The sequence below is a fragment of the Eretmochelys imbricata genome, chromosome 13 (genome assembly GCF_965152235.1).
Source record: "Eretmochelys imbricata isolate rEreImb1 chromosome 13, rEreImb1.hap1, whole genome shotgun sequence".
NCBI lineage: Eukaryota > Metazoa > Chordata > Testudines > Cheloniidae > Eretmochelys > Eretmochelys imbricata.
In genome coordinates, this window is record NC_135584.1 from 38,243,747 (window position 1) to 38,262,763 (window position 19,017).

At 59.1% G+C, this 19,017-nt stretch overlaps 1 protein-coding gene across 2 annotated transcripts; it reads right to left on the reverse strand.

Annotated features, from left to right (window-relative positions):
- Positions 1-6,514: 6,514 nt before the first annotated feature.
- LOC144273637 (ubiquitin carboxyl-terminal hydrolase CYLD-like) lies at positions 6,515-17,662 on the reverse strand. Of its 2 annotated transcripts, none has more exons than XM_077832316.1 (15): positions 17,319-17,662; positions 16,352-16,703; positions 15,618-15,950; positions 15,406-15,511; positions 14,624-14,943; positions 14,221-14,389; positions 13,885-14,026; positions 13,329-13,451; positions 12,545-12,636; positions 12,237-12,300; positions 11,723-11,864; positions 11,504-11,612; positions 10,895-11,013; positions 10,487-10,703; positions 6,515-9,362 (listed from the first exon to the last, which is right to left on the reverse strand). In XM_077832316.1, the coding sequence occupies exons 1-15, from the start codon at positions 17,330-17,332 to the stop codon at positions 9,178-9,180; spliced, it is 2,487 nt and encodes an 828-aa protein (XP_077688442.1). In that variant the 5' UTR covers positions 17,333-17,662; the 3' UTR covers positions 6,515-9,177. The 2 variants fall into 2 exon arrangements, with proteins under 2 accessions (XP_077688442.1, XP_077688441.1); XM_077832315.1 differs by having other exon boundaries at positions 16,271-16,703.
- Between the last annotated feature and the right edge of the window lie 1,355 nt (positions 17,663-19,017).

Genomic DNA, 19,017 nt, shown 5'->3' on the forward strand with positions numbered 1-19,017 from the left:
CCTGATTTGGGAAATAGCAGAACCTAGCATTTGAATACTTAAGCTGCCTGGACTCAACAAAATGGGCTTTATCCTCAATTCAATTGCTATGGAATATATTCATCCAACTGGCAAATCTACTTTGCTAGATTTAAAATCTAACAGGCACTGCGGCGAATTCATAAAATGGATGCCCAGTCATGCCTACAATTCTCACTATGCCTTGTGCAGTACAGAAATGCTACTGGCCCCATTGTCCAGATGGGGAAACAGGGTCAAATTGTTCAAAGTGATTCAGGGGCCAAACCCCATTTTTTAGCAGTGACTTGGTCACATGGAAGCTTTTAGTGGGACTGAGGTGCCTAAATCACTTTCACCCTTAAATCACTTGATACCTCAGTTTCCCGAATTTGACCCACCCAAAGACTCATGGAAGACAGTTGCTCCTAGCCAGGAATTGAATCCAGCCCCACTCCAGTGGCCTGACTAACACAACAGCCTTCCTATTACTAGCAAATACCATTGGACTCCCCAGCCACATCGCTGATTTCCAGACATTAACACAAGAGCAAGTCAAAGAAGACCATGCCCCTCGGGGAGTTATTGGCAACAGGGATTGAACCTTGGGATCTTAGTGCGTGAGCTAAAAGACCCACCTTGGGTAGCTGTGCCTAGCTGTGACCCAATAACCAGGAGGATGATGATGTACCACATGGATGCACAAGAATGTCCTGGCCAATGCTGGTTGGTCCACCTCAAGATAGTCTTAAAATTGGGGCAGTGGGATGGTGGCAGGCGGGGTGGGGTCTTTGGTGAACTTGATGTCCCGGCAGAACAAGATGGGCTCCTGGCCCAGGCCAAGGCGGTACTGCCACACGTAGAGGCTCTGTTTGGGCTCCAGGGTAGCCTGGAAGGTCTCCTCTTCCTCCCGGGCTTCAGTCCAGTCCTCCTTCTCCGTCTTGACACTGCTCCCACCGTACTCGGCCAAGAGGGAGAACTGGGCCTTGACAACAGCTGCTGTCAGCTCCCCGTCCCCGAGTGAGACGGAAGTGCCCACCTTCCAGTTGTGCCCGACGCTGGCCACCTTCTCCTTGGCGAAGCCCACCTTCTGGGCCACAGCGTGAGTCCAGGTGATAGGGGTGTCCGAATCATTGGAGAGGGTCTTGATGCACTGCCAGCCTCCAAAGGAGGGGCCCCTGGTCAGGGCCAGCCCCCCAGGAAGGAAACTCACCAGGTCAGGGTGATGGAGTAGACTGCAGCCAAGTTGGCATTGATAAAACTCTTGTAGAGGTAGAACTGAGCTCCCCATCTTTGGTCCACAGTGACCATCGCCCAGTAGCTCCCGATGCCAAAGTAGTAGAGCCCCAGGCAGCTTTGGGGATGTAGGGGGATGTCTTCACCCCTGGAGTCTGTGCTTAAATCGCACACACCACGCACGATCCCCTGGCCAAAGAAGAGGATGAAGAAGAAGTCGGCGCGTTTCATGTAGTGGTCCCCGGGGCGGCAATTGGGATGCAGCTGGTAGACCTGAGCACCTTCATCTGTGCTCAGGTCCTGTACCACCGTAGGAGTCGCCCTTGATGATGTAGATGTCGGGGTCCCTCTCGGAGCCCAGGTAATGATCCCCGCCCTGGCATGAGGGGTGCAGACCCCGGATCTCGATGCTGCGTCCGGTCTCCAGACGCTCTGTCCACAAGTAGCAGCCCAGGTCGGAGCGGACCATGAAGTCTCCGTGTCTCTTCCAGAAGATGCCGGTGCCGGGAGCATCTTTCCGTGGAACGATCCTGGCCATCGAGCCTCAGACCCTGAGGGAGACAGCAAGGAGAGGTCGGGGGTGGGGGGCGGAAGAATTGTAAGACAATGGCCAGGCACTGCCCCAACTGGCTGGTCCCTGCGTGAGACGGCTCAGCACTGGCAAGATGCTCCTTTCCTGCTCTCCTGCCATACGTCAGGGAGAATTTACAACCAGAAACTTGTGGATCTGCCAGGAAATATCGAGAGCCTCAGAGAGATAAAGACCAGAAGCCCAGCAGGGTTCGGAGACACGGCCGCTGCTCCAGCAGGCGTCTCTAGCATAACCCTCCCTGGGCCAGGAAGTGGTGGAGGCAATGCAACAGATGTTGCAAGACCGGCAGGGCAGAAGAAAGGAATTGTGTAAACACAGTGTCCTGGGGCTGGGCTTGGAGATTGGGGTGGGTGGGGTGTGAGAAAGGCAGAGTTTGTAGGATACAGGCCCCACGTAGGGCTGACGAGAGGGGGACAAATGGGAAGCAATTGTACAAGCCCCAAACTCAGGGGGTCCCCAAAAGATCTGTAACTGGGGCAAAATGTGGGAGGTGGGGCCCAGTGAACATAGTGCACCATGGCCCCCAATTTCTCTCCAGGGCCTGCGGTGTTGTCTAGTGGGTAGAGCTCTGGGCTGGCAATCAGGACACCCGGGGTTCTAGCCCTGGCTCTGCTGCCAGCAAGGTCTTGGGCAAGTCACTTCCCCTGTGTGTGACTCAGTTTCCCCTCTGGCTGGTCTACATAGACTGTGAGCTCTTTGGGAGGGATAGGTCAGTGGTTTGAGCATTGGCCTGCTAAACCCAGGGTTGTGATGCTTGAGGGTGCCATCTGGGGAGTTGGGGATGGCCCTGCTTCGAGCAGGGGTTGGACTAGATGACCTCTGAGGTCCCTTCCACCCCTGATATTCTGTGACAGGGCCTTTCTCTCACAACGTGTATGTACGGCACTTAGCACAGTGGGGCTGTGATCTTGCCTGGGGACTCCTGCTGTAGAAATAATGAACCGCTACCAACATTATTCTTCGCTCCAGGCCGTGGAGACAAGGCCAGAATAGCTCCATCACCAGAGACCCTGACCCTTCTCTTCCTCCCAACTCTTGAGCCAGAAAGCCCATGGAGATGCCCTCGGCCCTGTGCCAGTCTCTTCCTCCCCATCCCCACTGGGGCTAGTCTCTCCAAAACAGACATTTTCCCTGAAAACATCATGAAACAAGTGGTCTATGGGACTATAAATGGCCTTGAGGCCTGTGAAGAACCTGAGGGTCCATGCAGCCTACAAGGGGCCCGAGAGACCCAAGACGTCCTTCAGGACAGTAGTGGGCCTGTTTGGACCATGAGGTCTGTCCGCAGCCCTTCATGGCAGTGACTCCTAGGAGGTCCGTCTGCCCCCCGCCGAGGCTTGACTAACCCACAATGACCATGATGCAGAAAGACCTATAAAGGTGCCAAATGTCCAGAAGGATGGTGAGGACTCTATGGCTTTGGGGGGAGGGGGGGCCTCTGAAGCGCCTTCAGTAGCTGTTCGGGAATCTGCGATTTCAGGGGTCTCTGAGGCCCACGACCACCCTTGGTCCCACACAACCTGTTGCCCTGGTTCATTTCTCAGGGTTACTTGGTCTTGTTTTGTGCCTTACTAGGTTGGTCTGGTCACCTTAGTCCCATGGTGGGAGCTTCACTATTTGACCAGCTCTGCCCCACTACCCCTATTTCCCCCTCTAGGGAGAACCCTGATGCATTGTGGGTCCCTTCTGCTTTACTTTTGGCAGCTGCTGGGGTTGGGGAGCTCAGAGCAACTTTCGATCTGGCCTTTGTCCAAAGCCCAGGGGGAGTCATTCCGGATTCCCGTCTGGCGCTACTGAGGTGTCCCTCCAGCCCTAGGCCAGGGGGCCCACCCCCACCCCCATCTCTATGGGGCCATGGGGTTCCTCCTCCTCAGACCGGCTCCGTCCCCTTGCTGGCTCTGCCTCCCCGACCTCTTCTGTGTCTGCCTCAGGCCCAGCACCCCAAGGCCAGGCTGGTCCCTAAGAAGGACCACCTCAGCTGCTACCTCACCACCAACTGCCTCAACGAAGGGCAGTAGATCCAGCTTCACAGCCTGCACCCCTTGCACCGGCTCAGCGAGCGCTACCTGGGCTCTCAGACAGACTCCAAGGTCTACATCAGCTGGGGCAACTCCTTCCGGGTGGTGGAGGACCTGCGCACGGACCAGGGTGCGTCTGTTGGGACGCTGCACTGCTAGCACCTTCTATGTCTGCTGTCTGGAGCAGGGCGTCATCCTGCCCAAGAAGGACCTGAGCCAGCCCCGCCAGCTCTCCCCCTACCCCATTCACCCCAAGCACCACCAGGGCCTCTGCTACCTCCGCATGGACTCCCACAAGGCGCTGGTCATGGTGGACGAGAAGTGGGGAGCCAATGTGAGGACCGACCCAAGCCTTACAAGAGGAATCTTCTCCACCCACCCCAACCTGTTCAGCTTCCTGACCAGGGCTCCTGACCCTCACCAGGGGCATCTCCATCCGCAGCTGCGACTGCATCAAGACAACGTGGCTGAGGTGTCCATCACCTGGACCGAGAAGATGACCTGCAAGGGGGGTTCCACCAAGCAGGAGCTGTCCAGCATTGGGGGCAGCTGGGATGTGGCCACCAGCAGCTCTTTCGAGACAGGCACCATCACTGGGCTCATCACTTAGGCTCAGTTCTCCCTGTCAGCCCAGTACGGCAGGAGCGGATCCCAGACGAAGCAGGAGGAGGACTGGACTGAAGCCCAGGAGAACGAGGAGATGCTGCAGGTGACTGTGAGACCCAAACAGAGCTGCTTTGTATGGCAGTACCACCTCAGCCTGGGCCAGGAGCCCGTCCTCTTGTGCCTTGACCCCACCTGACCCTCCTCCCTCCCTCTGCCTTCATCCTCCTGAGCCTCTTGGAGACAAAGCCCACTGACGATGCCGTGACCATCCCATGGGCGACAGCCAAGCCAGAGCCTCTTGGATTGAGTGTCACGTTGGCTTCCTAGAAATTTGTGGGATCAAATCAATCCCTCGAAATCCATGCCTTCCTCCCGCCTTCCCACCCAGCTCATCTGCCTCTCCTAAGCGGCTCTCCCACGATCCTTAGCAACGCAGATAATTTAATTAATTCTCCTCTCGGTCTTTTATAGTTACGGCTAGGTGTGGCAGAATTTGATTTTTGCCTTTTTTTTTTAATTTCAACAGGTATAATCAATGTTTGTTTATAAACATTTTCTTCCATTTTCATCAATTTAAATTTTCAGTTGTGCAAAATTATGGCCTTTAACCTTTTTTTAAAAAAATTATGTATTTACATTTTCACAGTTGTGGGAAATTGAGTGGGATCAGACAGTGGAGGAGGACAGACAATAATTATTTAATGACAGTGGACATTGAGATTCAAAAAGTTAAAGCTTTATAGCTGGTAAAACACAAATTCTCAACAGCACATGGCCAAATATATGGTGTAAACAGCCTTTAATCAAAGTCTAGTAATTACTCCAACAGCATTTTGCTTACCTTGCCTAGCTGTTGATTTTGATTATTATCGTACAATCAACATTTACCGACATTTAACGATAAAAATTGACTCCTCCTGCAGCCTGAATTCTGCTTTGGGATCGTTTTGGGGTCGAATCTGCTGCAGAAACACAATGCATTTGTCAATCCTGAATAAAGCATCGATTTTTTTTGGGCGTTCACCAAGTTGTTGGCATTGAATTTCCTTGCTTTTCTCCTTTGTTTCTCTTTGGGGGCTATAAAAGGGGGGAAATGGAGGAGAAAGAAGGAAAGCAGCAGGGACCTACGAAAGGCCCTTGAGTCGGTATCTCTGTGAGACAGGCAGGGAGCAGAGCGTGTTGAAACCAAATATGTGGGAAATTTAGTGTGCCGGGCCCCAGGATCCACACAGATCCATAGTGGCCTCCAAGACTCTTCGGCACTGGCAATCCCCATCTCTCTCCATGGCTCCTGGCAGTGGACCAACTGGAGGCCAGTGACCACATGCAGCCTTTCCCCGGCCCACAGCATCGGCAAGCCCTTGGGCTAGCAAAGAGAGACATAGGTTGAGACATGGTCCATCCCTGGTTGAGTCTGTTCAATGAGCCAAACCAGTGGTCATGGACTCCTCCCTTAGGTCTAGCTCTTTGTCTCTTTGCCCTTAGACCCAGCTCACACCCTCCCACCCCAGCCGCCTGACACCTTCTCCCCTTTGTTCCCAGCTCAGTCCCCACATCCCGCCTGCCGGGTTTCCAGCGACTGGATGTCGATCGTTCAGTCCTTGGGGGAATCTTGCCCCCCCTCTGGAAGCTGGGTCGGTTCCAAGCTGTTCTTTGCTGACCCCCAGAGAGTGAGGAGACATCCCCCGCCCGCACTTCCTGTGCCAGGAGCAGCGTTAGCCGGTGTGCACCCACCAGGCAGCAAGGCAATGTGCAGGGGGAAACTGAGGCACACACCTGCTTCATAAAAATGGCACAGAAAATGGCCACTTCATCCCACCCACCCCCACTGCCCTGAGTGCCCCCTGCTGGCTGGTCTATATATACCTGCTCCCCACACCACCCTCCACCCCAAGCCCTACCTACCTCCCCACTCTGGGCTCTCCTGATCCCTCCCCAGCGGCAGCAGCCCCTTGTTCCCCACAACCCTTCCCAAGCTCCTGCCCCCACTCCAATCCTATCAGCTCCCCACTGCTCCTGCAAGTCTTCTCAGGGCAGACAGGGCAGATGGTTACACAGCCCCATCCCCTCTGCAGTCTTCTTGGGGTGATCAGCTGGTCTGTGCCCCATCTTTCCCCTGGGTGGGGCCACTGCTCCCCTCCAATCCGATGAGGTGCCGCTAGCATCAGGGAGGAGACCTTCCTCACATATTGGGCTGGCACAGCCAGGTCCCACCCTTGCCACCTGAAACCCCACTCCTGGGCAGAGGGGATCCCCAGAAGGATTTCCCAGGGGCTTGGCTCTAGGAGAGCAGCAGGCTCAGGGGTGAGGTTCTGCAGGGGTGGCTGACACCTCCATGCCACGGGCACCCTTCCCTGGAAGATCACCACCACAGGAAGTACCGCCTCAGAGGGCCGGACTGCGTGACAGCTTCCTCCTGGTCCCTGATTGGCCCAGATGCCCTATTTGAACCCAGGAGGCATTCCAGAAAGTGGCTGTGCAAGGAGGCCAGCCAGAGATGGACCCGTCTCTCGGTTCAGTCTGCCGACCCCAGCCCGGGCCTGGAAGGGCGACTCCAGTCCCAACCCCTAGCATCGGTACTTGGGCCTTGCCACCAGCTTTGCCCCTGGCATCAGCACTGGGACCCTGATCCTGGTCCCCAGCTCAGGATATCGCTCTTAGATCCCAGCCTAAGGTCTGGGCTCTCTCTGGCACCAGCCCTGACGTCCCAAACCCTCGGGGTGACACAGAGACAGTAGCAGGCCCACACAAAGTGAAGGTCTTTTGGGGCATGGCAGGATCAATGTGGCAGGGGGTAGTGAAACTTGCTACCACTCCTCGTGACCTTCCTTATCACTAAGGGCTGGTCTACGCCGGGGAAGCTAGTAGCTCTGGGGGGTGAATCACATTCCACTCTGGGAACAGAATCGGCACAAAGTCGGTCGCTCTTCGGGCTTGCCTACCCAGAGTGGGAGTTTAATCCAATTAGTGTCCAATGCCAACGCTCACCCCATGGAATCCAGCTAATCTTGGCAAGTTACCTGCACCCACATGCTGCAGAGGGAGGCAACCCGCCCAGGTCCCTGCCAAACTGCGCTGGGGGAAAATTGCTTGCCTGCCCCACATACGGCGACCAGCGAGACTCTGGGCCCAGGAGCAAGAACCAGCCAGAGCACCTGAGAGAGAGGATGCTTGGAGACCTCAGACCTCTGCCCTCCCTGTCCAATGGCCCCTCTCCAGAAGTGGACATCCCTGGGGCTTCCGAGGAAGGTGATTCAAAAATAACTTCCCAGCATACACCGGGTGGCGAATCCCTTCCTGACCCCTGCCAGTGGCCGTCTGGAACACTGAAGCATGACCATTAGGAACAGAGGACGATTGGCTCCAAGGCTCCCTCCCTGTCATACAATTGCATTAATCCATTTCCCCAGCTCAACCTTAAATCTACTTGATTATTTGCCCCCACACCCCCTATTGGAGGTCATTCCAGCCCCTCACCCCTCTGGTGCTGAGAAACCTCCTCCTCCTTTCCAGCTGGAGTTGGTTGATGGCCTGTTTGCAGCCATTTGTTCTCATGCCAACATTGTCCTTTAGCTTCAATAGCTCTTCACCCTCCCTGGTATTTAGCCCGCCCCCGCCTGGTGTATTTATAGACGGCAGACAGATCTCCTCTCACTGGCTTTTTGGTAGACTAAACAAGCCCAGCTCTTTCACTCCCCTCGCATCAGCCCGACTCTCCGTTCCCCTGGTCGTCCCTTCTCAGTGCCTGCTCCAGTTTAAATCCCTCCTTCTGGAACAGTTGGGGCCCAGAATTGCACCCCGGATTCCAGCAGAGCCCTGGCCTTGTCCAGGGATGTCCTCACTGCCCCCCGTCTCTCCTGGAAGCCCTCCAGGATGTCTGCAGCGGCTGCTCGGTGCGGCAAGCCTCTACAGCACAGTGGCATCACAGCCCAGCTGCTGAGATAAAGATCGGGTAGGTCCGGTTCTCCTCGGCGCCGTGATCCTATACGTCACCAGTTTACTCAGGCAGGTTTGCAAAGGATGAGTCTTAAATCTGGTTTGGTTCAGGCCTGCGGCAATGGGATTTTTCAGTCCTGTCCGCTTTTAATGGAGGTGTCACAATGGGGCCATCACCACCTACAGGCCACGGGGAGCGGGGCAGGGGGAAGCAGCAGAAGAAGTGGGGACCAGGTTCAGGCCCTCTTGTCCCCCCAGCAGGGTGTAGAAAAACTCAGAGCTTGTGTGCTTGCTCTTGCTCCAGAAATTAGACCACCTGCATGGAGGTGGGTGAATAGGGGGGCTCCCATCTGGACCCAGGATGTGGGACTGGCTGGCTCAGGGGGTGGGGAACGGGACATGGAGCCTTTCCCCTCTAGGGGGCGCCAGCTCCCATCTTGCCCCAGGATGGAGGACCGGCTGGCTCGGAGGGAGGGGAATGGGACACAGGGCCTTTCCCCTCTAGGGGGCGCCAGCTCCCATCTTGCCCCAGGATGGAGGACCGGCTGGCTCGGAGGGAGGGGAATGGGACACAGGGCCTTTCCCCTTTAGGGGGCGTCAGCTCTGATCCAGCCCCTTTAAGGGGCATAAGGATACCAAGGTTGAGCTATAGGTCCAAGTAGTTCCCAGCCGCTTCTTAAAGGCACAGGTGTCCCATTCATGGTGCAAATAAAGTCCCCTCACTGGGCTGCAGTCCTGGGGCTGATGGAGTCTCGTTGCCCTCTCCCCAGTCACCGTATCCCCAGGGAGAGACTATTTGTAGAGCCCAAGGGTGGGGCTGTGGTAGAGGCACATGTAGGCATCACAGAGCAGGCGTCGGGCGCAGGGGGGCAGGGACTTGGGGTCCAGCACCTGGAGCTCCTCCGGGCTCATCTCCAGGTAGTCGGCCACCTCCGGGCAAGGTGTGACCCGTGGGATGTTGAAGCCATTCTGGCCACCTGGAAAGGAAGAAGGGGGAAGGAAGGGGTTAAAAAGGAGAGAGGGAAAGAGAGAAGGAGGAAAAGGAGAGAAAAAGAATGAATAAAATAGAGGCGGGAGGGAGGGAGGGAAGGTATGAAAAGGGGGAGAAGATGGGAACAAGAAAATGGAGAGAGGAAGAAGGGAATGAGAAAATGGAGCAAAAAAGGGAATGAGAAAATTAACAGAGAAAGAGGGACAAGAGGAATGGATAAAGAAAATGGGAAGAGGAGAATGGAGAAATGGAGAGAGAAGATGAGAATAAGAAAAAGGAGAGAGAGGAAAAACAAAATTGGAAACAAAAGAGGGAGAAATAAGGAGTGACAAAAGCTAGAAAGAGAGAGAAGGAAAAAGTGGAGAGAAGGATGGATATAAAGGAGGAGAAATTGGGGGGAAGAAAAAGGAGCGGAAAAAGGGAAAAGTGAAGGGGAAAGACAAGTGCAAAACAGAAAAAGGAGAAAGTGGAGAGAATATAGAAAAGGAAAGAACGGGAAAGAGAAAATGGAGAGAGAGAAGAATATAAAGGGGAGAGAGGGGGAATGGGAAAGAGAAGAGAAAATGGAGAGGGACTCATAAGGGGGAAGGGGGAAGAAATGAGACAGAAAAGAAAAAAGAGACAAAAGGAAAAGGAAAAAATGGAGAGAGAGGAGGAAAGGGAAATGAGAGAAAGAAAAAAGAAAAGGAAGGAGAAGTTGAAAAGAGAAGGAGCAAATGGAGAGAAAGAGCGAAGGAGAAGAGAGCAAAGAAATAGGTGGAGGAAAGCAGGAAGGAGAAAAGGGAGAGAAGGAAAAAACAGATGGAAATAGAGAAGGAAAAGGGGAAAGAATGGTGAGAATGGAAGAAAAGAAGGAAGGAGAAAATGAGAGAAGGAAAAGAGGGAAGAGCTGGAGGAAAATGGAGGTAAGGACAGAAAGGAGAGAAAAGAAAAAAAAGAGGGAAGGAGAAAAGGGAGAGAGAGAAAATGGATGGAAAGAAGGAAGGAAGACGGGAGTCTCCCTGCTGCAATTCCTGGGGTGCCCACCAGGGGCAGCCCCCAGCCACGCCCCCTGCAGCGACACCGCCCCCCTCCCCCACGCCGCCCTTAAAGGGCCGGCGCACAGCTCACCCTGGCGGTCGGCCATGCTGTCAAAGAAGAGCCATTGGCCGCGGTGCGGACCGTGGCGGGCGAAGGCCACATAGTGGCTGGTCTGGATGCAGAGGGCGGCGTAGAGCTGCATAGTCTGGCGGGGCAGGGGGCCTGGTGGGGGTGGCAGGTGCTCCAGCTCTGGGGGTAGGCGCAGGGCGCGGGGGTGGTGAGAGCGCCGGGCACGGTGACGGTGAACCTGGGTGGGGGAGGGGGTGATTACAGGGAACAGCATGTCCCAGAACCCCCCCACACCTCCCCACAGACACCCACCTCTGCCTCCCCCACCCCCCAATACTCCCTGCATCCTCCATCCCCTTCTCCCCTCTGGCCCCCAGCGCCCCCCCACCCCCATCGCCGTGTCTCCCCCTGGTGGCCAGCGGGCAGTACCTGCTGCCAGCAGACAGTGCAGTACTGACGGGTGCTCCCTGCCCCGATGCTGGGGTCCCCGTAGCACTCGGGGCATTCGCTCCGCGCCAGATCCTGGCAGATACAGCACTCCCGGGGGGCTGTCAAAGCAGAGGGGGGTGGTCAGTCACAGCACCAGCACCCCAGGGCCAAACCCCCTCCGCACTGCTTCCCCTCCCCCACCACCTCCCTGCACCCTGCCGCCTCCCGCTACCCCCTCCCCAACACCCCCATCAGCTGCCTACCCCTCCTCCACTGTCTCCTCCCACACCCCCTCCTTCTGACCCCTCCACTCCCCCCACCTCCCTGTGACCCTTCCGCACCACCTCTTTCTGCCCCTGCCCCTCCGTCCATCTTTCTGTGCCCCTCCCCCATTACCTTCTTCTGACCCCAACCCTCTCGCACCCCCCGCCACCCTCCTCCTTGCTGACCCCTCCCCTTCCCCGCAAACCTCCCCCTTCCTCACTGCCCCCCATCCACCCCCGTCTTGCCACATTCCTCACATCTCCTGCCCCCTGCCCACCTCCTGGCTGTCCCCTCCTTCTCTCGCTACCCACCGCCCCCCAGCCCTCCCCCTGCCCCCCCCCTTACTGTCCTCCAGCAGGTCAGTGAGGTCCAGCTCCAGGCTGGGCAGGATGGTGGCGAAGGCCTTGTAGTCCTTGCCATTGCGGGGCATCTGCAGGATGAGGCAGGAGGGGGCCTGACGGGGGTAGGGGCAAGAAGGGGTTAGTGTGGGGGGGCAGGAAGGGGGGATAGGGGCTCCAGTCCCCCCCCAGCACCCAGCTCCTCCCCTTGTCCCCCACCTCTCACCTCAGTGAACTTGAGGTCACCGGCGACCAGTGACCCCTCCAGCAGCTGCTGCACTGTGGGGACCCCCCGGCCTGCCCCCCCTGCACCACCCTCCATGAAGATCTGGTAGAAGATGCAGCCCTGGGGGTCCTTGTCCGCTGACCTGGGTTGGGGGAGAGAGAGATGGGGTTAGTGGGGAGCAGAGAGCGGGGGGAGTGGAGGGGGAAAGGGGGGAGCTGGGGGGTGTTAGGAGGGGGGCAGAGGAGGAGTAGAAGGGGAATGTGTAGCGGGGAGATGGAGAGGGTGTGAGGAAGGGGGGTTGGGAGGGGGACTTTGGAGGGAATTGTAGGGGGGGATAAGCTGGGTAGTGGGGTAGCGGGTGTTTGGCAGACAGTGGTGGGGGGGGTGGAAGCTTGGCGGGGGGGGGGCAGCAGAAGGGGGAGGGGGTGGAGGGAGGGGAGACCCTGCCAGTCAGGCAGGTGGGGAGGGGGAGGAGCCAGCCAGACAGGGGAATGAGGGGCTGGGGGAGTCTTACCGGATCTTAAAGAGGGGCTCCATCTTCAGCACCCGGAACAGCAGGGTGAGGAACTCCTCGGGGTCTGCGGGGGGGGGGGGAATGCATGGGTGAGAGTGGGGACCCCCTGCTCCCCCAGCCCCCCTCCCCCAGCCCCTCCACCCCTTTCCCCTGCACCCCCAAACCTCCCCTGTGGCCCCTTCCCCACATCCCCTCCCTCTGCACCCCAACCTCTTCGCCCCATATACCCTGCCCCTCCCCCCGCCACTCTCCCCCACCCCCTTCCCTGCACCCCGGCTCCTCCTGTCCCATACCCCTCCCCACCCCACCTTTCTCCTCGCTGGTGAAGCCTGGGGAGTGTCCAGCTGCCTCCAGGACCCGCCGCAGGGACATCACCTTGGTGGCGCAGACGTAGCCGTGTCTGGGGGTGGGGGGTGGGGGGTTACCCCACTGGCAATCTGCCTACATACCTCCCCCTCAGCCCCCTCCCGCTGGGACTCCCTCCCCCTGGACAGAACCTGCCACACCCCCAGCCTCTCCCAGAGACACCCCCTCCCTTCCTCCCTCCCCCAAACACCTCCTCACCCACAGAGACCCCCCTTACCCCCTGGAGAGACCCCCCACATCCCCCAGAGACCCCTTCACCCCTTCATAGACCCCCACCCCCAGAGAGCCCCTGCCCCCTGGAGAGACCCCCCTCATCCCCCAGAGACCCCCCAACCTCTCCACAGACCTTTCACCCCCAGAGACCCCTCCTGCACCCTGGAGAGACCCCCTTCATCTCCAGAGACCCCCACACACCCTTCCATAGACCTGTCTCCCCCAGAGACTCCCCTGCACCCTGGAGAGATCCCCCTTCATCCCCAGAGACCCCCCTCACCCTTCCACAGACCCTTCACCCCCAGAGACCCCCCTGCCCTTGGAAAGACCCCTGTTCACCCCCAGAGACTCCCCCTGGATCCTGGAGAGACCCCCCTTCAACCCCAGAGACCCCTCCTCACCCCTCCATAGACCCCTCACCCCCAGAGACCCACCTGCCTCCTGGAGAGACCCCCCTCACCCCTCCATGGACCCCTCACCCCCTGGAGAGACACCCGTCCCCCATGCTCGCACTTGCGCAGGGGGTTAACGATCTCAGTTCTCAGCAGGTCCCGGGTCTCCTCGTAAGACGCCCCATCATTCTTGTCCGCGGGGCGCAGCAGCAGCGAGTCCAGCACGGAGCTGAAGGCAAACATGCTGTGGGGGCAGGGAAGGTCAGGACTCCTGGGTTCTCTCTTTGGCTCTGGGAGGGGAGTGGGGGCTAGTGGTTAGAGCAGGGGGCTGGGAGCCAGGACTCCTGGGGTCTCTCCACAGTGCGGGGAGGGGAATGGGGGCTAGTGGTTAGAGGGCGGGGGAGGTGGGAGCCAGGACTCTTGGGTTCTATTCCTGGCTCTGGGAGGGGAGGGAAGGGGGCCCAGTGGTTAGAGCAGCCAACGAACAGGCAGGCAGGCGGGTGGGGGCTGGGAGCCAGGACTCTTGGGTTCTCTCCTTGGCTCTGGGAGGGGAGTGGGGGCTAGGGAATAAAGCCGGGGCGGGGACTGGGAGCCAGGACTCCTGGGTTCTCTCCCTGGCTCTGGGAGGGGAGTGGGGCTTAGTGGTTAGGGCGGGGGGTGGGGGGGAAGTCACTCACCAGAAGAGGGTGGCATCGAGGTAGCAGGAGTTGCAATGGCCCTGGATCCCTTTCTTCCAGCCCATCAGGCGCTGCCCCCCCTCTTCACCCAGCCCCGGGGGGGTGTCCTCTGGCACCCGCTCGCTGGCATAGACCCTGAAAGCTGTGGGAGGGGAGGCAGACCTGGACTGGGATCGCTATCAATAGCCCGCCCCTCCCATCCCTATAGGGAGACACCCCCCTCAGCTCTGTCCCCACCCCCTGGGGCATTGTCCCCCACCCCCTCCAATGCCCGCCCCCCGCAGTGGCGTGCCCCCCACCTTCCATCTCTCCCCTGCCAGGCCCCCAGGGACTTACCCAGTGAGTTGCAGCGCAGCACGGGGTTCTCAGGGGGCTGGGGAGCCCCGAAGCGGGCATCGGGCCGGCAGTGGCGTAGCTTGACGAAGAGGGCCTTGCCGGGCGGGCACTGGAAGTACCGCATCCCTCGGTAGATCCCGTCCGTGCAGCCTGAGGGCAGCGGCTCCTCCTGGAGAGAGGGGCAGGGACTGTGTCAAGGGGGCCAGGGGTCCCATTGCTCCCCATGGGATGACCCCAGGAGGGAGGCAGCTGGGGGGCCCTATAATCCTCCCATGGATTGACCCTACTAAAGATGGGATGGGAGTCCCATACCCTGCCCCATGGGGGTGACCCCACTCAGGACAGGGTTGGGGTCCCATAAACCCCCATGTCTGTCCCCTGCAGATGTCTGCCATTGTCTCACCAGCTCCAGCCCTGCAATGGTCTCCCCCACATCCGGCGGCGCCCCAATCCAGCGGATCACCCCGTAGATGGGGGGGTCATGCACCTCCACCATTGAGTTGATTTCCAGCAGAGGAAAAGCCAGCTCCTCCTCCTCTCCTTCCTCCTCCTCCCCTTCCCCCTGCTCCTCAGTGCCCCCCATCAACAGGGAGGAGGGAGAGCCATGAGGGGACCCCCATTCCGGCCTGGGTGGATACCGAATGGAGGAGGGGGATGGGGGGTCATCGAGGAGCCTTAGGGAGGGGTCATCACTCAAGGCCTTGGGGCCTTCATCAGCCTTTTCTGTAGGGAAAGGAACCAAAACAACATGGCAGACATTAAGCAGATGGGGCCTGTTGGATGGCCATCTTGGCCATCAGGTATTGACCACCACTGGGATGGCCATGTTGGCTGTCAGGCTTTGACCACCCCTGGGGAGGCCAGCTTGGCCAGTGATCACTGACTGGCACTGGGGTGACCTTCTTGGCCAACAGGCATTGACCGCTACAGGGGGGTGGCCATTTTGGCTGGCAGAAAGTGACCGCCATTAGGGTAGCCATCTTGGACAGCTAGCCGGAGGGTCTGGAAGGGATGTCATTATGTCCCATTGCATGGCTGGGAGAGAGGCCATGAGGGCAGCCATCTTGTTGGCCAAGAAATGCTGTTGTATCTCAGCGACCGCATGACATGGGCAGGGCCAACGCCCCATACAATGAAGCCGAGCCCAGAGGGCCTCCCGCCCCTGCTGTTTACTGTAGGTCCTACCTTTATGGACTTTGGTGATTGGCAGGAGGATCCCGTGCTCCGGAGAGGGGAAGTGGCAGAGCGATTGGCCACTGAATTTGCCATCCCATGAGCCAACAGGCTGATCCTGGAAAATAAGGGGATTCAGGAAAGGGGCCCCCAATTATGATCCTCTCAATAAGGATCTTGCTGTCTGATCCCACCCTGGAAGTTGGGGGTCAACGCCTTCTCACCAGGCAGATCCCCACGAAGACCCCAGCCATCTCCTTCTTGGGCAGATAGTCGCAGAAAAACACAGTGCCCCCAGGGGCGCTGTCACCCATCTTGAAGAAGACCCGATCTCCGAGCTCCAGGGGTGGAGAAGATTTGAGGGGGTCCCCTGTGGCCAGCTGGAGCCTGGTGCATGCCCGGCGGCTGCCCCGGGGAGCTATCAGGGGGCTGCACTCGGCCCCCTCATCCGGCTCAATCCGGCTCACAGGCACAAAAACCCCGCAGTTCTCCCGGCATGAGAAGAACTTCTGGCCTCTGAAGGAGCCGTCGGTGAAACCCTTCCCAGCCGCTGATCCCTGGAGAGGAACAGAATAGGGGGGTTGACATGGATGCCTGATACAGTCCCCTACCATGAGGCCAGATTGGAGCTGGCACCCCCTAGAGGGGAAAGGCCCCATGTCCTGTTCCCTGACCCTTGAGCCAGCCAGTTCCAGCTTGGAGTTGGTGCGCCCTAGAGGGGAAAGGCCCCATGTCCTATCCCCCACCCCCTTTAGCCCACCAGGCCTGGGTCAGAGCTGGTGCCCCCTAGGGGGGTAAGACGTCATGTTCCATTCCCCCCAGTCCAGCCAATCCTTGACTGGAGCTGGCGCCCCCTAGAGGCTCCCCCTTCACTCACCACCAGCTCCACCCCAAAGATGACTCCAGCCTGCTCCTTGCTGTCTCCCATGGGTCCCCGGTAGCGCAGGACACCCCGGACCTTTTCCCCGGAGGCCGAGGTGATCTGGACCCGGACCCGGTCCCCTGGGCGCAGGGCCCCCCGCCTGCGCAGCAGCCCCTCCTGTCTGAAGAGCCCCAGTCGCTCGTCCCCATTGGTCACGGCCTGCAGCATCCCGGCTTGCTCTTTGCTCAGCTCCCGTGCAGCCCGAGCCGGCACCTGCACCATGGCCTCCGTGTCCAGCAGCTTGGCCCAGAAGGGGCAGTCCAGAGCGGGGGGCTCGCCCGCCTGGCTCAGGAGGCTGCCCCGGGGCACCTGCCCCCCACCTTCCCCAGAGAAATCCTGCACCAAGATGAAGAACCGGCGTGGCCGCATGGTGATGGGGGGGTGAGACCTGGAGGTGGGAGAGAGGAGATCAGAGAGGGGCTGACTGCTGCGTGAGGAGAGCGGGGGAGACTGGGCTGAGGGGCACACCCAGGAGAGAGGGATAGCAGGTTAGGGGGGCATTAGGAGGGGATGGGGGACACCAAGCTGGGGAGCTGAACCGGAGAAACCAGTATCCTGGAGGGGAGGGGGGAGACCAAGCGGGCGGGGGATATCAGTGGGGGAGACCAGGTTTAGGGGATAATTGGGGGCAGCCAGGGCTGAGGGGTCAATCCCATCTGGGAGGCAGGGGAAAACAGACTGTGGGGGGAGGTCGATGGGTGGGGGGAGAGACCAGGCTGAGCAGCCCGTGGATAGGAACAGGAGTGGGGGAACCAGGCGGGCGGGGGGGGGGGGGCGAGGTTGATCTAGGAGACGGGGAGTGGGAGAGACCAGGCAGGCTGAGGGGAACATTGGGATGGGGGAAACTCAGGACCCCAACACCAAGGGAGTCTATGATCCTGCTAGGGGGACGGGCTGCGGGGACCCATCCTGCTCTGGGGGCAAGGGCCATCGGGGCCCGGGCCACGGGGGCCCATCCTGCTCTGGGGGAAAGGATGTCCCTGGGTACCCGACGGAGACTCGCCTGTCGCCCGTCATCCCCGTCCGGATGTCATCAGTCGTGGTGGGGTTTCCCCGACGAGCTGGAGCACAAGGGATGGAGGAAGAGAGAGAGAGAGATAGTGAGAGAGAGAGAGAAAAGAAAGTTCAGAAAGAGAGGGAAGGAGACAGAGTCAGCCGGGTGGGAAGAACCTCAAGCCCGCAACTGCCCTCCCCCTCCTTCGCCACTCGTCCTCCAGGAAGTCTTCTTCATTCCCCCGCTCCCTGCCTTGCCAGAACAGGGGCCGTGGGGCCAGGGAGAGTGGGCGAGGAGCGTCCCAGCTCTCCCCCACCCCTTGGGGGACTCCTGTGGGAACCCTGAAAACAACAAAAGAGGAAGTGGCAGAGGCTGGGGGTGGGGCTGGAGAGAAAGGGGGTGTGAATCAAAGGGGTGTGATGAAGGGGAGAGGAGCCAATGAGGGTGGAGAGGGGTGGGGAAAGAAAGAAAGAAAGAAAGAAAGAAAGAAAGAAAGAAAGAAAGAAAGAAAGAAAGAAAGAAAGAGCAGGCTGGCTTTATGGCAGTGGGGTCTAGTGTTTGACACTACGAAAAGGGGGTTTCTGTCTGTCTGTTCCACCCACTTCTGGGGGGCAGCAGCCCTGCTCTGTGTATGACAGAAGGCAGGGGGTGGGTCTGGCTCAAGTGGATGGACCATGTACAGTCTCTGACCCACACGCCTGTGCCCCACTGACGTGTGGGTGGTCCTGCGGGGGACGCAGACTATCCCATGGCAGCCACAACTCCCGTTCCCAATCCCAGTATCACCCCTGTCCCTGTCACCCAGCCACAGGGCTGCATTGTACCCTGCCAGGCACCCGTCTCCTGGGAGTGACCCCTTCACTGGGCCGGGGCCCCAGCAGGACCCCCATGTCTCTGCAGAGGCAGTCCCCCCGGCCTCTGAGACAGGAACTTTAGTACCAGCCACCCCTCTCCTCTGCGGGGCTCAGCTCAGCTGATCCAGCCCAGAGGAACCACGGCTGGGATCCTTGTGAGCCCAGGACACCCAGGGGGTACCGGCAGTGATGGCAGACATACTCCCTGCTTCGCGTGGCACGCCTTGTCGGCCTGACCTTGGGTCCCCCACAAAGGCCAGGGTTGAGATAAAGGCTCCTGGGAGCCGCGCGGACCCTGAAGTCCCCTTGGCTGCCCTGGCTCTGTCCCTCTCCCCTTAGTGCCAGTGGTCCAGGTCTCCAAATGCCCCGGTCTTCACCCCGCCACACAACCCTTTGGTCTCCAGCTGGAAGCTTTGTCCTGGGGCAGCAGAGGTTGGGGGCGGGGAAGGGGCGGCTGTACTGTATAATGGGCACTAGGGGGCAGCAGAGGGTGGGGGCGGGGAAGGGGCGGCTGTACTGTATAATGGGCACTAGGGGGCAGCAGAGGATGGGAGTGGGGAAGGGGCGGCTATACTGTGTAATGGGCACTAGGGGGCAGCAGAGGGTGGGGGCGGCTGTACAGTACAATGGGCACTATGGGGGGGCAGGTGCTGATAACTCCATGCAGGCTTGTGGCGGCGGGGGGGGTGGAAGAGTTTGTCGCTCTGCCCCCTGCTGGACATGGGGGACCTACGTTGGCAGGTGACATTCTGAGGCTGAGATTTGTCCTTTCTGGTCCTTTCCCCTTTTCTTTCTTTCTCCGACACACCCTGGGGAAGCGGACGGATCGGCGCGGGCGGGCTGCGAACCCGGGC